The sequence below is a fragment of the Verruconis gallopava genome (genome assembly GCF_000836295.1).
Source record: "Verruconis gallopava strain CBS 43764 unplaced genomic scaffold supercont1.18, whole genome shotgun sequence".
Taxonomy (NCBI): Eukaryota; Fungi; Ascomycota; class Dothideomycetes; order Venturiales; family Sympoventuriaceae; genus Verruconis; species Verruconis gallopava.
In genome coordinates, this window is record NW_015622154.1 from 200,982 (window position 1) to 218,434 (window position 17,453).

Consider the following 17,453-nt stretch of genomic DNA (forward strand, 5'->3'; position numbering starts at 1 on the left):
GAGCAAGGCTTAGCATGACTGGGTATATGTCAGCACGATAGGCCCAAGCGTTCAGAGCCTAGTGCATCATTGACGCTTGTGAACTAAATCTTTTGAAGACAACTCTTCTTTGCGCCGCAAGTAAATCGCCAACAGTTGACGCTCTTTCTTTAGCTGATCGGGGGCCACGACCTCCGCGCCTCTTACTTCAAGATGTCTGGGCGAAAGGATTTCCTGTCCATGCCCGCCCCCGAGAACTATGTGGCAGGTCTCGGGCGTGGTGCGACTGGTTTTACAACGCGTTCGGACTTGGGTCCTGCGAGGGAGGGACCCAGCGAGGAGCAGCTGAAGGAAGCCCTTGCTAAACGAGCTAAGCAACTAGAACTGGGCACGCCAACTGCGTATGGCGTTACGGAAAAGAATGATGAAGACGACGACGACGATCGTTTTAGAGACCCGGACGATGACCAGGGCTTGTTTGCTGGAGGCCTATACGACAAAGATGATGACGAGGCGGACAGGATTTACCAAGCTGTTGATGAGCGCATGGAAAGAAGGAGAAAAGCTCAGAGGTTAGTAAAATCTTCCACAACTTGGGCCCAGGATCATGCGAGAAGCTCTATGCGAATATGGCGAAACAAGGCTGCACAAGAATCTCGCATGATCCCGTACCTGATCGTCTACGCTCTTGTGAAACACAGCGTTTATCAGTACTCGTACAGATTGCCGACTTGATACCGTCTAGGGAGGCCCGCGAGAAACGAGAGCGCGAAGAATACGAAGCGAAGAACCCAAAAATATCCCAGCAATTTGCAGACGCAAAGCGTGCGTTATCCACTATCTCAGAAGAGGAATGGGCAAATTTACCCGAGGTTGGTGATCTGACTGGACGCAATAAACGAGCGAGGACGAGTCGGATGCAGCGGTTTTATGCTGTTCCAGATAGCGTTCTGGCGGCTCAGAGAGATGCTGGCCAAATGGACACAAGTATTGATGCGCGGGAAAGTTTACCAGCCAACGGAGTCGCGAATGGAGATGCAGCGGATGGCACCGTCACCAATTTCGCGCAGATCGGTGCAGCAAGAGAAAAACAGTTATCCCTCCGACTCGAGCAGGCCGAGAAAGCCGGTACTGAGACAATGGGTGGCACATCAACAAGTATAGATCCGAAAGGCTATCTGACTAGCCTGGCCACCTCCGAAGTGAAGGCCACCGAGCTGAACCTGGGCGATATCTCAAGAACGCGTCTCCTTCTTGAGTCCGTCACCAATAGCAACCCTACACACGCACCAGGCTGGATATCAGCAGCTCGCCTAGAAGAACACGCTGGAAAGCATGGTGCTGCCCGCAGCAAGATCATGCAAGGATGTCAGAGGTGCCCGAAGAGTGAAGACGTATGGCTCGAGGCTATTCGACTTCACATGGAGGGCAATAACCGCAATGCTAAAGTAATAGCAGCAGATGCCATCAAGGAAAACCCGCGGAGTATCAAGTTGTGGATTGCAGCGTCCGAGCTTGAAACCGAGCCAAACTCACGGAAGAAAGTTCTACGAAAGGCCATTGATAACAATCCGAAGTCCGTTCAGCTGTGGAAAGCTGCGGCTAATTTGGAAGAGCCGAAGGATGCTATGCTTATGCTTGCGAAAGCGACGCAATTTGTACCTTCAAGTGTTGATTTGTGGCTTGCCTATGCAAGATTATGCACCAAAGAGCAAGCCGAACAAGTTCTCAATCAAGCACGTCGCGCTATACCAACGTCTCATGAAATTTGGGTGGCAGCTACGCGTCTCCAGGAGCAGGGAGGCAATTTTGATTTGGCCAGGAAGGTCATGAGCCGTGGTATCAAGGCCTTGGCGAAAGAATCAGCTATGCTTAAACGAGAAGAATGGATTGCAGAGGCCGAGAAGGTGGAGGCGGAAGGCGCTGTGGTCACATGCCAAGCTATCATTGAGAATACACTTGGCTGGGGTCTTGATGAGGATGACGATCGTAAGGATATCTGGATGGACGATGCAAAGGAGAGTGAAAATCGTGGGAGGTATCATACAGCTCGTGCTATTTACGCATACGCATTGCGTGTTTTTGCCAACAAAGCGTCGATATGGAAGGCCGCATCTGAATTGGAACGAAGGGCGGGCACGACCGAGTCACTCATCAACCTCTTGGAAAAGGCTGTGGAAGCATGTCCTAAGAGCGATGATTTGTGGCTGTCATTGGCGAGAGAGAAGTGGCAAGGTGGGGACATTGACGGCGCCCGACTTGTACTTGGACGTGCTTTCAAGCAAAACGCGAGCGAAAGTATTTGGCTTGCAGCGGTTAAGCTGGAGGCTGACGCTGGGTTCAAGGACAAAGCGCAGGCTCTACTTGCGCAAGCGCGACAGGCAGCTAGTACTGATCGCATTTGGTACAAGAGCGTGGCTTTTGAACGACAACAAGGTCGTGATGACGAGGCTCTCGACCTTGTTAACCAAGGTCTGCAAATATTCCCCGGTAATGCCAAGCTGTGGATGCAGAAGGGACAGATTTATGAGGCCAAGGGTAACATTCCAAAGGCCCGTGAGGCGTATAACGCAGGCACTCGGGCATCTCCGAAATCGTCACCCCTCTGGATACTTGCGGCAAGACTGGAAGAGAAGCAAGGTATACTTGTCAAAGCACGCTCAATACTTGACCGTGCTCGTCTTGCCATCCCGAAAAATGACGTTCTCTGGACCGAATCGGTACGCCTCGAGCGCCGGAACAATAATATCAACGCAGCGCAAAATCTCATGGCTAGGGCCCAACAAGAGCTTCCTAAATCCGCACTTCTCTGGTCGGAGCGTATTATGCACCTTGAGTCACGTACGGCGCGAAAAGCACGTGCTATTGAAGCAGCGAGGCTCGTGGGTGACGATAAGTTCTTGTTTATAACATTTTCACGTATCTTCTGGGCCGAGCGGAAGCTGGATAAGGCGGTGACATGGTTCGAGAAAGCGATTATTGTGGATCCGGACTGGGGAGATAGCTGGGCTTGGTACTATAAGTTCCTAATACAGCATGGCACTGAGGAGAAGAAGGCAGAAGTATTGGCACAGTGTGCTAAAGCGGCACCAAGGCATGGAGAAGTGTGGCAGAGAATTGCGAAAGATCCGGCCAACAACGGGCTGAAGGTAGAAGATATATTGATGAGGGCGGTAAAGGAAATTGATAAGGAATAATTGTGGATGTGTAACTAAGACAGTTGCCCGTAGAACATGACTATTCTGAAATGAACAAACAAGGCTCCGCGATTGTGGAAACCAAGCCGAAGGAAGGAAACTCCTCACCCCCACCCCCAAACAAAGTGCGGATCCTTTATTCCTACCTAGATATTGACGAGATGAACGTTCAAACTTCCAACCGACGCCAACCTTAACCTTCAGATTCAGCATTCAAGCCATGACATCCTCACCGCCAGTCGTTCATGGCGTGGACGTCACGCCATCGACTCAATGTGCGCACTGGCACTCGTCGCTCGACATCATCGCCATCAAGCACGCCTGCTGCCGAAAATTTTACGCCTGCATCGGCTGCCACGACGCGTGCGAAGACCACCGCTCGGCCGTCTGGCTCAAGACGCAGCGGGACGAGCGAGCGGTGCTGTGTGGACGCTGCCGCCACGTGCTTCGCGTCGACGAGTATCTCGCCTGCGGCAGCCGCTGCGTGAGGTGCAACGCCGCGTTCAACCCGGGTTGCAAGAACCACTGGAGCATGTACTTTGAGATGGAGCGCGAGCCAACCCAATCCCTCCCTCCCGACTGTTCGACTCCGGGGAGGGAGGGAGGGTGCTGAATCTGACTCCTTTCAGAGCCCACGGCTGTCCTTTTGACGTCGAGGCACTTCGCGCGGCGATGTGAAAGTTCTGGCTCGTTCAAAGAAGAAGGGATAAAAGGAATAAAAACACCAAAAATAAAGATTTCGCAGCCTTTGAGGCGCCAATCGCCTAGCGGGAAGCAAGGCCGTCGTCCATCTCTCGGACGAGCAAGCACAGAAACTTGGAGGTAGAAAAAGGAAACGAAAAAAAAATAAAGAAAAGAGAAATATCGAGTATCCAGGGAACATTTCAGATTCTTTTTTTTTCTACTTTCTATTCGAGCTCATGCGAGGAAGAGTTGTCGTGGCGCGACTGAGGTTTAGGCGAGGATCTTGTTCACGCCGCCGTATGAGTCCAACTCGGGAGGATGGTAAGTGCAAGGGCAAAAGGCAAACACGATTCAACGCCCGGAAGAGAAGACTCCACAATAGGGATAGTAAAAATAAAGGGGGTTGAAAACCGAGAGACCAATCAAAAGGCACATAAGAGCACATCCAGTCTCGAAATATGAGGATGAAGCAGGGAAAAAAAAAGCAAAGTCCATGTATTTTCCTTCATGGCGCTATCCAAGAAACGCAAGTGTAGCAACTCGATCGCTAGTCTGGGCCGTAAAGAAAAAGAGGAAGAAGACGAAGACCCCAAGATACACCTTAAGATAGACAGGACAGCTGTGACGCATGTACAAAAACATATGACATATTCTGCCATAGTCGTCTTTCCCCAGAGCAAAGAAGATGAGAACACCGATGCGCGAGATATATGGGGGGATAAAAAACCGCATAGTGAGGGTTCGATGAGACAGCACCCGCAAACAAAACCCCGAGCTGAGATGCGTGCTCTAATGATGCCCTTCATCACGGACACCACGTAACACCACGAAACAAGTGTGAAGTATAGGCAGAAGGCCAAACTCGCTCTGCCCAAAAGAAAATAGCATCGATAGGGTCAGCAACGACATCAAACACATACAACGCCCATGATGATAGATGTTCGTACATCGGACCTCGTCCTTTTCTCCCGTATTTTTGATTTTGGAAACCATCCGCGAATAGCACCCATATTCGCTTTTTGTGTTTAATTTTTTTTTTCTAGATTCTCCCGTCATCAAGTCTGCGTCACCCGAAACCGCCCCATTCTTCTCACCGTTGCTCGTTCACTTCCGCCCCCGATGACCTTAGGGGCGTGGAGAAAAGAAATAAAAATAAAGATTCGGATGTGGATATCGTGTTTAGAGAAAGAGAAGTATTCCACGGAGTCCTTCAGAAGTGTGTAGCTAACCAGTATGTCGGCAATTCAAGGTTAGGCAGAGGAAGGTAGAAGCAGATGATGGGAAGTAAGTATCTGGTTGTAATACAAAACCTTTCGTAAGGGTATAGATATCCTCGTCGAATCGCTAGCTGTGCCTCTCTCTTTACATTCGTTCGTTTCGTTGCGCGCGATCTAGAACTATAACGTGTGCGTGCATGTGTGCGAGAAATCGTCGCCATCAGGCAATGACCCACTCACTCCCCCTTTTGATGAACTTGTCCAGTAGCATGGTGAGGTCGGTCAGGACGAAGCGGCAGATGTAAAAGCCGAAAAATTCGCTGGCATGCCGAGTGGACAGCTCGAGGCCCACGTGTGTCTGTGATGAGTGCTTGAGTCCAGGATCCTCTACTTGTCTTGCGACTTGGTCTGGATTTTTGAATTAGCCTCCTGATAATATGGAGTTTCTGAGTTTAGAGTGGCGGAGCTGAGGTGCCAAACGCAGAGGGAAAAAAAGGAGCGAAAAAAAACTCACCTATGATCTGTACCGCATCGCAAAGTCGCGCGAGACTCTCCATGTAGCTTGCGTGCGGCCCAGACACCTCCAACCGGCTCACATCCCTCTTCGCAAACCTGGGGTTCGCAAGATTCGTCATCGGCAGCGTGCTCAGGGTCAGCGCATCTTTCGAGGCGCCCGGATCCCTAACGCCAGTCGTGATGCCGCTGCTGCTCGGGGTAAGCGTTACTGCGGATGACTTTGAGCGCAGCTTGCGCATGCTGGACAGGAAGCTCTTCCCCTGGCTAACAGCGCGGGAGCCACTGCTTGAAGTCGACGTCACGTCAGAAGGGCTGACGACTTCGCCTGACAACGAGGGTGCATCCTTGAACAGGGACTGGATGCCTTGGACGCTGACGTCGCTGCCCAACTTCTTGGACAAGTTGCTTTGCACCTGGTCTAGTACCAACTCAAACTGCTGCATCTCCTCGAGCACGGCCTCAGCATCGAGCGAGTCAACCTTGTGAAGCTTCAGCAGGCCCGCAGTGAGCAAGTCGCAGTTGGCAATCTTTTCCTCCATGGCTTTGATCTTCACCCCCTTGACGCGCCAGACGTCACGAGGGACGAAAAGTTTGGTGGACAGGTAGCCGCCTCTGGGGTGGGCGATCGTCTGGTAGAAGCATCGCATCAGCCAGTACGGACGCAACAGGTGGCTCTCCGGACAGGGCTCGAGGGGTATTGGTGCGTTGGCGGCCATCGGATTTGGCGAACCTGGCACATAGGGTGAGTGTAGATCACTCTCAAAGAGATTGACGTTCGACGCCGAGCGCGACAGGTTCTCCCCAAATGAAGGAAGCCCGGGAGTGGGCGGCACGTTCGTATCCTTGTACAGAAGGTTCTTACGGCTGTTGTTGGAGAAGTTGGTGAAGCTCGTACTGAGAGGTGTGCTGGCACTTCCGACATCCGAGCCGTCTGGAGAAGAGACGGACACATTGCGCGTCTTCAAGCTGATTGACGATTTGTTCTTCTTCAGCGCGACGGGCTTTTCTTTGTTGCCTGGCGACCGACTCTCGCCACTACCGCTCAGTCCCAAGCCAGGTGCCGGCGTCGTCGGCGTGGGAATGGCGTCGCGAGCCCCTTGGCTGTCCTGTGCTCTCGATACTGGGGACGATTTCGTAATCAACGTCGTTGGTGGTTGCGGCGGAAGCGTGTCCGGGAACAGTTGCGTGTCGGACTTGGCGGTCAGCGGTTTCGCGCTCTGCGCATCGTCAAGGTGCACCGTCGTCGGCGGGGCTGTGGGCGGCGGCTGTGGCAGCGACTTCTTGGGTGGCACGTTCGTCTCGATCTTGAGCTGCTTGGCGTTTTGCCCAGACATGCGTCGGCTGCGCACACCCATGCCAGCGGTGGCGCTGTTGTTTGCGTTCGGCGTGGGCAGCGGACCACCAAATGTGGTTTGCCCCGCTGACATCAGCGCCAATGAGTCCCGAACCGTGGTGCTCTCCTCGCTCAGCCGGGGCAACTCCTGCACAGGTTTCGGCGGTGATGAACCGATGTCGACAGTTGACTCACTGACGGTCGATAGGCTCGACGCGGTCGCGGCCTTGCTGCTCGACATAGACGAGTGGTACGTGCTCGCACCGGAGTACTCGCTCGAGTCCGATTGGCGAGGCGGGTTAGGCTTGGACTTCAGACCAAAATCAAAGCCAAAGTCCTTCTGAATCTCCTCCAGGATGCGCTCCTCCTCCAGATCATCGTCGGACAGACGGTATAGGTCCCTGCTGATACGGGAGCTGAACTGCCCTTCTTTGGTCAGCTGCTTGGTGCGCGCGTGCGCCTGCTGTATGATTTGTGAGCGGTCGCTCAGGCGCTTCCGCTCCGTGTCGACCATCTGCTTGACTGGCTCCGACAGCACTGCGTCCTTGTAGTCGAGCGTTGGTTCGTCCTCGTAGTCGAACGGCTCCATGCCATCCGCATACGCAGCCTCGACAGCTGCGTCGAGGGCGGCATCAAATTCAGCTTCTGTGTCGCCGCTTGGAACACGAACGTGCTTTCGGTTGATTGCGCCGTCCCGCAAAGAATGTACCGACATGTCGTCTGAGGAGCCGGCTGACTCGTCTATGGTGTCAAGCCATGATATTGAGTTTCCGCTGTTCACGCGAGAATGCTCTGTCACGGCGACCGTGTCCGCGGCTGGCTGAAGCTTTTCAATGGTGGCCTGACTGTCTGATTGCGACGTCTGCAAGCGTCGCGGCGAGAGCGGTGGCGGGATATAACTCGGGTCCATAGGTGATCCTACAGTTAACAGTAGCTCTGTCGACTGAAATGTCGCCGGCTGCAACCTTTCATTCTGCGTCGTCTGTGGCCGAAGCGGGAGACCGTTCGTCACCGGCTGTGGCTGTTTCTGCGGCTCCTCAATCTTTGGAGGCTGAGACATGACGGAAGTCTCTGTTCGAGTGCTTTGCTGCGAGGCGATCGTGTTGGCGCTCATCCGTGCAAGGCCTGAACTCTGTTCCTGCCGGGGCTCCGGTTCCAATGATCGGTGAGACTGAGGAGTGTCGTGTGCCGACACGGATGCCGACAGCGACTCATCGCTCATCGGACGCGCGGGCAGGTTTTTACCGCTGGCCTGTGCAGCCTCGCGACTGATCTGATGCAGTTCTTGTATTCGGTTTGTGTAGGTCGTTCGCTGTTCAATTAAGAAAAAAAACCTCGCTGTTAGCATGTCTGCGCTGCATCTACAATATGAACTGATCCAAATTGAAATCACTTACAATGGCATCCAGTTTCCTCCTGTCATCTTCGCCAGCGCTCCGTACGAGTACCTGGCCCAGCAATCTACACGCGTCGTCGTATGCCTCGATTGCACCCTCAAAATTTTGCGCATTATCTAGCAGTACGGCGGTGTGCGCCTTCTGCAGCGCTTTCGACAACATCGTCTTCTTATCCTGCTCCCTGCGGTCCCTGCTCCTGCCACCATCTGCGCCGTCGAAGTCAGACATCCTATTCCTGTCCGAGCCTGGCTCGTTGGCGTTGGCGGCTGCATAACTGCGGTATGGGGCAGACGAGTCTTGCGGTTGCGCGATCCGGTTGGCAGACGATATCGACCGGGCCCTGCTGCCAGACATGTCGACCGAATGGTTGCCTTTCGGGAGGTGGTGGTGCTGCTGCTCCAGCAGCCCTCCAAGGCCTCTACCTACTCGTCCGCTCGCAGCGACGGCAGAGACACCGGTGGGACGCTGATCCTTTGGAGGAGGGGGCGGGGGGGCTTGATTCTCCAGAGATGAGACTGGGGGAAGTGGAGATGGCGGCAGCGGTGGTAGCGGCGATTCCTGCTGTGACAGGTACGGACTGGTCCGAGGCGAGGTAACAGTGAGGGTGCTGTCACTGCCAGCGCTTCTCTCAGAAGAGCGCAGGCTCAGGCTGTCCTGCGACCGCGACGACGCGCCTATGTTCGCCCAGCGCGAGTATCGTGACTCGACGCTCAGACCCAGACCTTGCACTCGAGAGGCAGGGCTGACGCTGTCACTGGCGAAATGAGGCTCTTTACCGCGATCTGCGATCCGCGGGCTGCGAGCCGGAGATGCAAAGGCCGGTTTCGATTGGTGATGTGTCGGTGTTTCACGTGCGGATGGGAGGTCCGTTGACAGACTGGGTAGCAATGCACCACCGCTGATGGTGGAGATGTCCACGTCGACTACGTAAGGCGGGGGGGAGGGTGTCCGATGCTGGTTAAGGACGAGTGTGGGCGAGGTTGACGTATTCGTGACGGCCGTTGCTGTGGACGAGGCGGACGAGGAGGTGTGGTGATGTCGCGGACTAGCGCGCCGAGTCTCGTTCCTGCCGTCCGCTTCTCTCTGCTGCCTTTGTTCTGCGCCCAGGCTCCCGCTGCTGGTCAAACCTTTTCCTGCGACTCCGGAATCCCGTGCGATAGTGCCATTCGTGGTGCCTGGGAGGTCAATGCGATCCGTGGGCGGTCGCGTTGTGAGGAGATGCTGGTTGAGGCTGAGGGCGGCCGATGCGCCGAAGCTTGTACTGCGACGCCTGGTCGATGCAGGAGAAGCAGAATTCGGGTGCCAGACCCAGGTGCCCGTGTCCGGCTGGCACTGCAGCGAGTAGCCAGAAGGCGGCGGGGGTACTGCGACAGAAAGCGCGGCGGCCTCGGGTGAAGACGAAGCAGAAGCCGCACTGGTAGGAGGAGCGAAAGGAGGAAGGGGGTTGTGGTTGCGAGGGTGGTTGTGCCGGGACGTGGATTCGCCCTTTGTCCTGTGCAGGAGGGCCGAGGCTGCAGCGGCCAGGGACAGGCTGGATCGCCGGCGCCTGTGGTCGTTCTTGTCGCGGCGATGAAGGGGAGATTGGGCAGAGGAGAGGGAGGTAGGGAACGAGGCAGAGGACGACGAAGACGACGACGAGGTGTCGTTGAAGTTGGAGGTGTGGGTGTGGTTCGAAGCAGCGGTAACAGCGGACGTGCTTGGTGGTGTGGAGGCCAGGGTGGTGTGGGCGGGTGCATGGCGCAAAGGGGCTGTGGTAGGGGCGACGGTAGCGGCCACGGTAGGGGCGACGGCACTACTGGGAGCAGCAGCGGCTGCTGCAGAAGGGCCCGTCGTCATTGGGTGGGCTCCTGATGCCAGGGCCATACCGGCGTCCGTCGGCGGGTGTTGCGTGAGAAGGGCCACTGCGACGCTTACCGACCCCCTCCCTTACCGCTGGGCGCACTTTAGCACCACCCCCCGCTGGGCAGAACCCAGCGCAGAGCCGACAAGAGCGGGTTTCAAGAAGAACGGGCGTCTTGCTGATCAGCGCCCCCCAGTTTGGAATAGCGCCTGGAGGGAACCCACCAGATCGGCGCCGACATCACCTGTTTGCGCACTCCTGTCGTCCTTCTCAGTTAGCTTCTTGTCATCACAATCACCAGCCCTGGCCGGCTAGCTGGGACGACAGTGTACGCGCGTGCGAGCTGTTGTTCTCTGGGCGGAGTGGTTGCCCGCAGGTGCGTTTGTGTGAGTGTGTGTGTGTGTGTGTGTGTGCGTATGTGTATGTGTTGGTGTGCGGGTGGGTGGGTGCCGGGCACAGCGCAGAAGTATGTGGTCGAGTGCACGGAGGGCTAACAGGCGAAGAGCAAGAAAAAGGATGAGGAGCTCGAGGAGGAGCGAGTGAAGGAGCAGACGGAAATAGACGACTACGTGCCAACAACGAAGGGAGAAGAGAGAAAAAGTAACGGCAATGCAGCGCAGGGTCGTGTGTGTGCGCGCGTGTGTGTATTATGTGGATGTGAAGGTTGTTTTGCGCGCGCGTCCTGTCCGCCTCCCTCTCCCCCGTCCCAACCATCGGCGGGCGTTCTGTTCCTCTGGCACTCTCCGGCCGTTCGGTCACGTCTTCCTTTCGTAGAATTTACCAGTATTGTCGTTGTTTGCCCTTTTCTAGAAGGGGGAGGGTGTCCTGCAGGGCTGTGCCAAATTTTCAAGGGGAACCGCCCGTCTTGGTGTTAGCGGAATGGACAGAGCAGCCTATGACGGGCGCAGCTGGCGCGGGACGAGTGGCAGCAGAACGGAGTTCCAGGCACCACCACCACAGGGCGCCGCTTCCACCAGCACGACATCATCACGACGACCACCATTACCGTTCTCACTTCCTGTGTATTATTACCACGAGCCCAAGCCCGCCGAAAAGCCACGATCGATACGAACAGTCAAATCTCCAAGCATCCTGGCTACCCGACAAGTTCCGTTCGCACGCCCTGGACTCGAAACTGCACTTGTTTTCATTCCTTTGCCTTTGACGCCTACTGTTCATGTACGGAGTACCCTGCACCGCACGCATCTTGGGGTCGTTTGACGCTGGCACGGCAATCCGCAAAACACATTCTCGCAGACGGGCAGATGACATCCTGCGTGCCTTACTTGATTGCGCCGCTGGGACGGTCCACATAGACAAAGCGCGTCTCCGCCGCAAAGGCAGGAGCATGATTTCGCTGGCAGGCCGAAAAAAGCAGCAAGGACAGAAAAAAAAGAAGGAGAGCGGAAAAAAAAACACCATTTCCAGCAGTGTGGGGCCAGGCACCGCGCTCAGCTGCATTGCAGATGCACCTCAGCCGGTGCACCGCACTACTTGTACTAAACCACGCACGCCCGCCAGCCCGGTTCCAAGCCTCGCACACGTTTCGCTGCTCCCAAATGGTGTAGTCTTCCCAGCGCTCCAGCTGCCGTTCTCCGTCTTGACGAGTCGCAAGAAAAGATAACAGAAAGAGAGCAAATACGGAAAGGCCAAGGGGCGTAAAAAAAACACAAAAAAAAAAAAAAAAGAAAATGGACCTGATGTATACCACGCGACAGACAGTCCAGAAACGAAGGTGCTGCAGGTGACTTGACCAGAAGAGCAAACAACCCCCGTTCTCCTTCGAGGCAGCTCACGCTGGGTCCTCGACCACCTCGACCTCGTCTCGTCTCGTCTCGTATGGTCTCGCTTGTTTGCGCCTCGCTGATTCGCGCTCCCAGAGCAGTTGCTCCTAACGAGACACCAGCACGCCTCAAGCAAAAGCCTTCGGGCCACCTTTCTTTTCTTTTCTCCGATACCGTCTCCACTTCTCCACCACCGCGACTGGCAAAAAGAAAAGTAGATGACGAGCGGTAGGAGAGGAGGAAGAAGGGATTCGAGTTAAAAATATCTTTAGAGCCTAGTAACTTCCTACCGAACGATTCTGTCTGTCCGTCTGCACGCCCACGATAGTTCTCTCCCCGTCTACCCCAGAAATATCCCCTCCGCCCCCTGCACCGTTGCCGAGTAGGACTGTAGAGAGGAGGACACACTTCACGCTGCGCACGCGTGGACGGGTGCTGGTTCGTGGTGCCCAAACGGTATAGGAGCCTGCGCCAGGGTGGACAGACAGCTAGGAAGGGGAGCTACAACTGCCTGGGGTTTTTTCGTCCGTAGACATGGATAGCGACGAGGACGTCGTCGGCGCCCCTAATTGTTGATTAAAAAAGAAAACCGACGACTTCCCTACTACCTATTGCGCATTCACCCCCCCCCCCCCCCCATCCATTCGCACGCTTAGATCCGTTCTGGGGCCTGATGGTTGAGCACGCCTACTGACATGAGTGCCGCCGTGTCATGGGCATCTGTTCGCGCATGCCCGTTAATCTTCATGTACTACTACTACCATTGCCTACCGTTGCTGCTGCTGCCGCTCCTCCTGTCGATTCTCCTGGTTCCAGGACAAGGCGCGTTCTCGGCGCTGCCTGTCCCTCCTGCCCGTGATCCACGCCTTCGTCATCAGGTCAGCTGGGCTTTCCGCCACGCGAGACGTGGGCGCCACCGCGACAACCAGTCTGGTCCGCTACGGAAACTCGGCGCTGTGATTCATACCAATCGCCCGCGTGTGTCTTCTTACACGTCTGGCCGGCGTTCGCTCGGCCCAAAACCGCGACGTGTCGAGAAAGACTTGCACATGCAACGCGACACGACTCGCCCGTATGGACGCATCCACAAGCACACGCACACTTACAAAACCATGGCGTGTGGGATCGCGAAGACGGTCCGCGGATGCCGCCAGATCGCCAGGCGCGTCGGGTAGCCCTGGGGCCAGGACTGCTGTGTGTGCAGTGTGCAGTGTGCAGCGTGCAGCAGTAGTAGCAGCAGCAAATCCCCCCCAGCTCTTGTCCTCTGTTGACTCGTGCGAAGGCTTCGAGCACAGGTCAGACGCACAGTGCGCGGCCGGATGGCGTGCACTTCAATAACGCACACGACGAGGATGCACCGCAAGGATCGTCTCCTTATCGATTAAAACAAAAGCGAAGAACCCCAGGCCCTTGCACGCCAAACCCTTTTGTCAACACGTGCGTCCGAGCCTCGTCCTTCACCTCTTGGTCGAGGCATATCCGACGTTTCAGACTTTCGCACCTGAACAAAGATCTGAAGCAAGAAAGGTTCAAAGCGACGCAAGCGTTCGAGCGAAAGCACGGCAAAGAGGCGCATGGGTGGCGAAATGTACGTGTGTGTGTGTGTGTTTTTACCCTCGTTCGTAAGGAGATGAGGCTCGTCCCATCATCCATCTGGACCTCGACGCGTGTCTCGCAACCCGCAAAAAAAAGCGTTTGCATTCGCTCCTCGCCCGGAAGAAGCCTCCATGACGACACCAAAAGGCCGCAAGCCGCGATCGCGAACGGGAGAAAGCAGATGACGGGCAAGGTAACTTCGGCTCTGAACGCTCCCGACACGCATTACTGCATCCTGAAAATTTATGTCTATTTTTTTTGCCTTTAAAAAAAAAGCGTGAAAGGGCGGAAATCTGGGGGCTTTTTGAAGCGTTGATGTGCGTCATAGGCCCCGCCAAGCTGACGCACATCATCAAAACGCGACGAGCGGGGCACATGCACACCGCGCGCGCGCTCGCTGTGAATGTGTGTCCGTAAATGTGAGTGCTCGATGTGAGTGCTCGGCGTGAGCTAAGCGGCCTGGAGTGCACCGGAAGAGGCGAAGTGAACGGAGTCGGACGGCTCGAGGTTGTGCTTGAACGTAGACACACATGCGAGCCATTATTTCCCATCTTTGTTTCGCGCCGTGACGAAAGCAGCGAGTTGGTCGGACGGAGCCCCCGTCCGCGCGCGTTGCGGTCGAGTTCCAACAGAGCAGCCTTTTGACCTTTCTGCGCGAGACAGCCCGGATCGGGCGCTGGACGCGCTGGTGGATGCGTTCGTGTCGAAAGACGTCATGTACGACGCGGCTAGGCAAGGCAACGCCAGACTAGAACGACACATTCCCTTGGTGATCCAGGGTTCTGCAGTTCCAACGCTGAAAATCGGCGAGGGACGACAGGAAAGAGGAGCCGGACGGATGAGGAATGAAGGGGGCGGCGGTGCTGAGTATCGGGATTGGGAATTGGAACGGATCTGGTCACAGCCCTGCACAAGTGCAGGCGTTCTGATATTCCCCTTTTCACGCCACGAGTAAGTGACCTGCGTGCGGTCTTCCAAATTTCTGAGCGTACCAAACTTCATACCCCTCGTTTGCCAAAATATGTGTATCTAAAGCTTTTTTCTTTCGGTTGACATGGAAAGGCTGACGCAGAGGGATTCTCTTGGTCGATCTACGTGCGTGCGTGCATACGTTCTATGCTGGACCTCGCTCCGCTGTGCTGTGGTCCAAAGAAGCAAACCCTCTCGCCCCTTTTCCACCCCAAAATACGTACATTTGCTCGTGCCACTGCCTTTCATAAGGCAGATGAGTACTAGAAAGACCGATCATTTCCCCCACCTAAGGCATCTGACTGCAGCCACCACCTCTAAATACAAGTACATAGTTCTGCAATTTCCCTGCACAGCCTGGAAAGGGGTCACGTTGGTCATGCGTCATGGCTTTCAATGCCCAAAGCCAGAAGCACACTGAACACGAACGGTGGCCCATCTGTTGCAGCAATACGAGCAGCACGAGTCCACCCTGTAGGTTTCCTCTCTCTCTCTCTCTCTCTCTCTCTCTCTCTCTCTCTCTCTCTCTCTCTCTCTTTCTCTCTCTCTTAGCTGGGGAGAAAACAACTAAGTCACGACATGCCGCGAGTGTGCTGCACAGCTCATTCATCCATCATAATGTCCTCATCCAACCCACCCGTCTCATCCAACGGTTCACCTGTCGTCGCCATCCCCTGATCGCCTTCCTTGTTCTTCATTCGTCTCCGCAAGGCCTCCACGTATTCCTTCGTAAGAGTTAACCTGCGGTCACTCATCTTGACATACTCTGCCATGGCATTGGTACGCTGAGTCTGAGCTAGTAGCTCAGCATGGTACTGCTTTTCGCTCTTGGCCAAAGGTCCTGTGGCTTGGTTCGAGTAGAAGCGTAGCACGGCGCCCGAGTCCGGGCTGGAATCAAGATCGATGGAGGCGTTAAGAGCGCCTTCGGAGACCATTTCTTCAACGAAGGCATGTAGAGTGTCAGGCGGGATGGAAAGCCAAGACGAGACTGTGGTGAGGGGAACTGCAGAATATATGTCTCGCATGCTAAGGATATGGAAGCGAGGAAGGCGAGAGACGAGTAGTTGGATCAGACCTAAATTGCCATCCTTTCGTAAATCTTAGCATATGAAATTGAAAAGTACAATCGCCTTTGATCCTTGAGCATCCACGTACCTCGTGCCAAATCTCGTTGCCGGCCGCAATCTCGGCATTCAAACGAGCCGCATGTCCCGACTGAAAGACCTCGACCACGGTGTCGTATGCCCTCGATATCGACTTGACGTTTCGCAAAACTGTTTGGTTCGTAGCCTTCGGAGCCTCAAGCAGCTGGGAACCAAGAAAGAGAGATTAGCAAATCGCATTTCCAATGACATGCGCAGATCCGGGCGAACCACAAGGACTCACCGTGCCTTTTATGATACAGCCAACCAGGACCCACTTTTTGTATGCTTCCACCTGGAATATCGATGGCGAGCCTCCAGAGGGCGATATGATGACGCACTCTAGGTACAACCTCGCATCCTCCCACCGCTGAAGGCCGATGAGAATCATGCCGCCTAGGAGGAAAAACTCGTGCACGTCGTACGTGGTCAGCTTGTCCGACAAGCCAGAAGCCTCGGTAATGTACGCGCTGCTGTCCTGGTGGGTTGAGCACGGATACTGGCCCTCTATCGCCGTGAATTTGGGCGAGGGAAAGCTGTGGATCGTGGCCTGCAGCACGGGTAGGGCCTCGTGGTACATGCGCTGGGCAAGGCATATTCGCAGGAGCTTGAGGTGAGTGGACGTGAGGGTGCCCGAGGACGGGTCCAAGCGAAAGATGGCCGCGACGAGCGGGTTGACGATCTGTTGGGTCTGTTGAAGTGTTCGCACACAAACACCGGTCAGCGCACTCTGTCCGTGAACGTTTCTGGCTTGCCGAGCGAGGAAGCAGGTCGACCCACCATGCCCAGCTGCGCTGCGAGATTGAGCGCGAATTCAACCGTGTCTCTGAACAGCATCCCCACGTATCTCATCTGCACGCCGTCGAATACCTGCATGAACCCCGATATCAGACTCAGAATGTGTCGCGCTTCTTCCGGGCTTTGAGGCTTCGCGTTCAGGAAGGCCTTGTAGCGAAGCGATAGGATGAACAGGTACGAGATACTGTTAACGCCCGGGTCGAGCACCTGCAACAAGTCCTGCTGGCCGTCCGCCTTGAGGATTTTGACCGGGTCTGTCTTCGACAAGCTGTCGATGAAGGATTTGATGCGGGAGTGGTATTGATCCGGCGACAGAGTGCCCTCTGGAGGGAACTCTAAGAGATGCGAGGCTATTGCTGCCATTGCCTCGGAAGAAACGCGAGGAAGAACGGCCGTAGTAGCGAACGGTTGTTTGTTTGTTGGTTGACGGCGATTTCGAGGGTTAGAGCTACTCTAGGGTGCTGACGAGCTAGGCTACCTCAAGGCTGAGGGCAGTCGAACCCCGCGTATGGATTAACGCCTAAGGCTTCAAGTCCACCAGACGCAAGGCTGGGCAATATCATCCATCTTCGGTTATAGTGTACGAACAAAAAAAAAAGGGACCTGGATTACAAGCTGCTACTACATATAAAGCCATGGCACAGGTATCGGACACTTTCTATGGCTCATGTCTACTGCTGCCAGCATGTGCCCAGCAAAACAAACCCTTTCATCCATCAACTCAACCGTCATCCCCAAGAAGTTGGCAGCCTTGTGCAATTTTAAAACGTCTCGCTCGAAATTTAAGGCAATGAAAGACGCATCGCCAACATGGATAAAAATCTTCGCTCTATGTCTCACGTCCGTTCACTCTGCTTCGAGTGTGGCTCCATCTTTTGCCTCGTCGGTTCGACAAAATAGAGACGGTCGACACCTGCTGAAGACAATGGCGTTGATATGGGATCGGCTGCGGCGAATCGCCGGCTCAGATCCGGTCACTTGCACGTTCACATCGTCTTCAA

The 17,453-nt window shown here is 55.1% G+C and overlaps 5 protein-coding genes across 6 annotated transcripts; 3 read left to right on the top strand and 2 right to left on the bottom strand.

Moving 5' to 3' along the window:
- The first annotated feature begins 114 nt into the window (after window positions 1-114).
- Window positions 115-3,280, top strand: PV09_05690. 2 transcript variants are annotated; one of them, XM_016359228.1, is made up of 2 exons: window positions 115-551; window positions 702-3,280. In XM_016359228.1, exon 2 carries the CDS (start codon window positions 897-899, stop codon window positions 3,174-3,176), a length of 2,280 nt encoding a protein of 759 aa, XP_016212907.1. In that variant the 5' UTR covers window positions 115-551; window positions 702-896; the 3' UTR covers window positions 3,177-3,280. The 2 variants fall into 2 exon arrangements, with proteins under 2 accessions (XP_016212907.1, XP_016212906.1); XM_016359227.1 differs by having other exon boundaries at window positions 725-3,280.
- Window positions 3,281-3,310: 30 nt separating this feature from the next.
- On the top strand, window positions 3,311-4,518 carry PV09_05691 (uncharacterized protein). Its single transcript, XM_016359229.1, has one exon. The coding sequence runs from the start codon at window positions 3,397-3,399 to the stop codon at window positions 3,787-3,789; it is 393 nt and encodes a 130-aa protein (XP_016212908.1). The 5' UTR covers window positions 3,311-3,396; the 3' UTR covers window positions 3,790-4,518.
- On the bottom strand, window positions 4,170-10,186 carry PV09_05692 (uncharacterized protein; the record flags this gene model as incomplete). Its single annotated transcript, XM_016359230.1, has 3 exons — window positions 4,170-5,485; window positions 5,592-8,238; window positions 8,324-10,186. 3 exons carry the CDS (start codon window positions 10,184-10,186, stop codon window positions 5,298-5,300), a joined length of 4,698 nt encoding a protein of 1,565 aa, XP_016212909.1. The 3' UTR covers window positions 4,170-5,297.
- Window positions 10,187-11,153: 967 nt separating this feature from the next.
- Window positions 11,154-11,855, top strand: PV09_05693 (uncharacterized protein). The gene has a single exon (XM_016359231.1). It carries the CDS (start codon window positions 11,341-11,343, stop codon window positions 11,785-11,787), a length of 447 nt encoding a protein of 148 aa, XP_016212910.1. The 5' UTR covers window positions 11,154-11,340; the 3' UTR covers window positions 11,788-11,855.
- Window positions 11,856-14,476: 2,621 nt separating this feature from the next.
- On the bottom strand, window positions 14,477-16,904 carry PV09_05694 (uncharacterized protein). The gene is made up of 4 exons (XM_016359232.1): window positions 16,435-16,904; window positions 15,899-16,345; window positions 15,668-15,820; window positions 14,477-15,600 (listed from the first exon to the last, which is right to left on the bottom strand). The coding sequence occupies exons 1-4, from the start codon at window positions 16,813-16,815 to the stop codon at window positions 15,115-15,117; spliced, it is 1,467 nt and encodes a 488-aa protein (XP_016212911.1). The 5' UTR covers window positions 16,816-16,904; the 3' UTR covers window positions 14,477-15,114.
- Window positions 16,905-17,453: the final 549 nt, after the last annotated feature.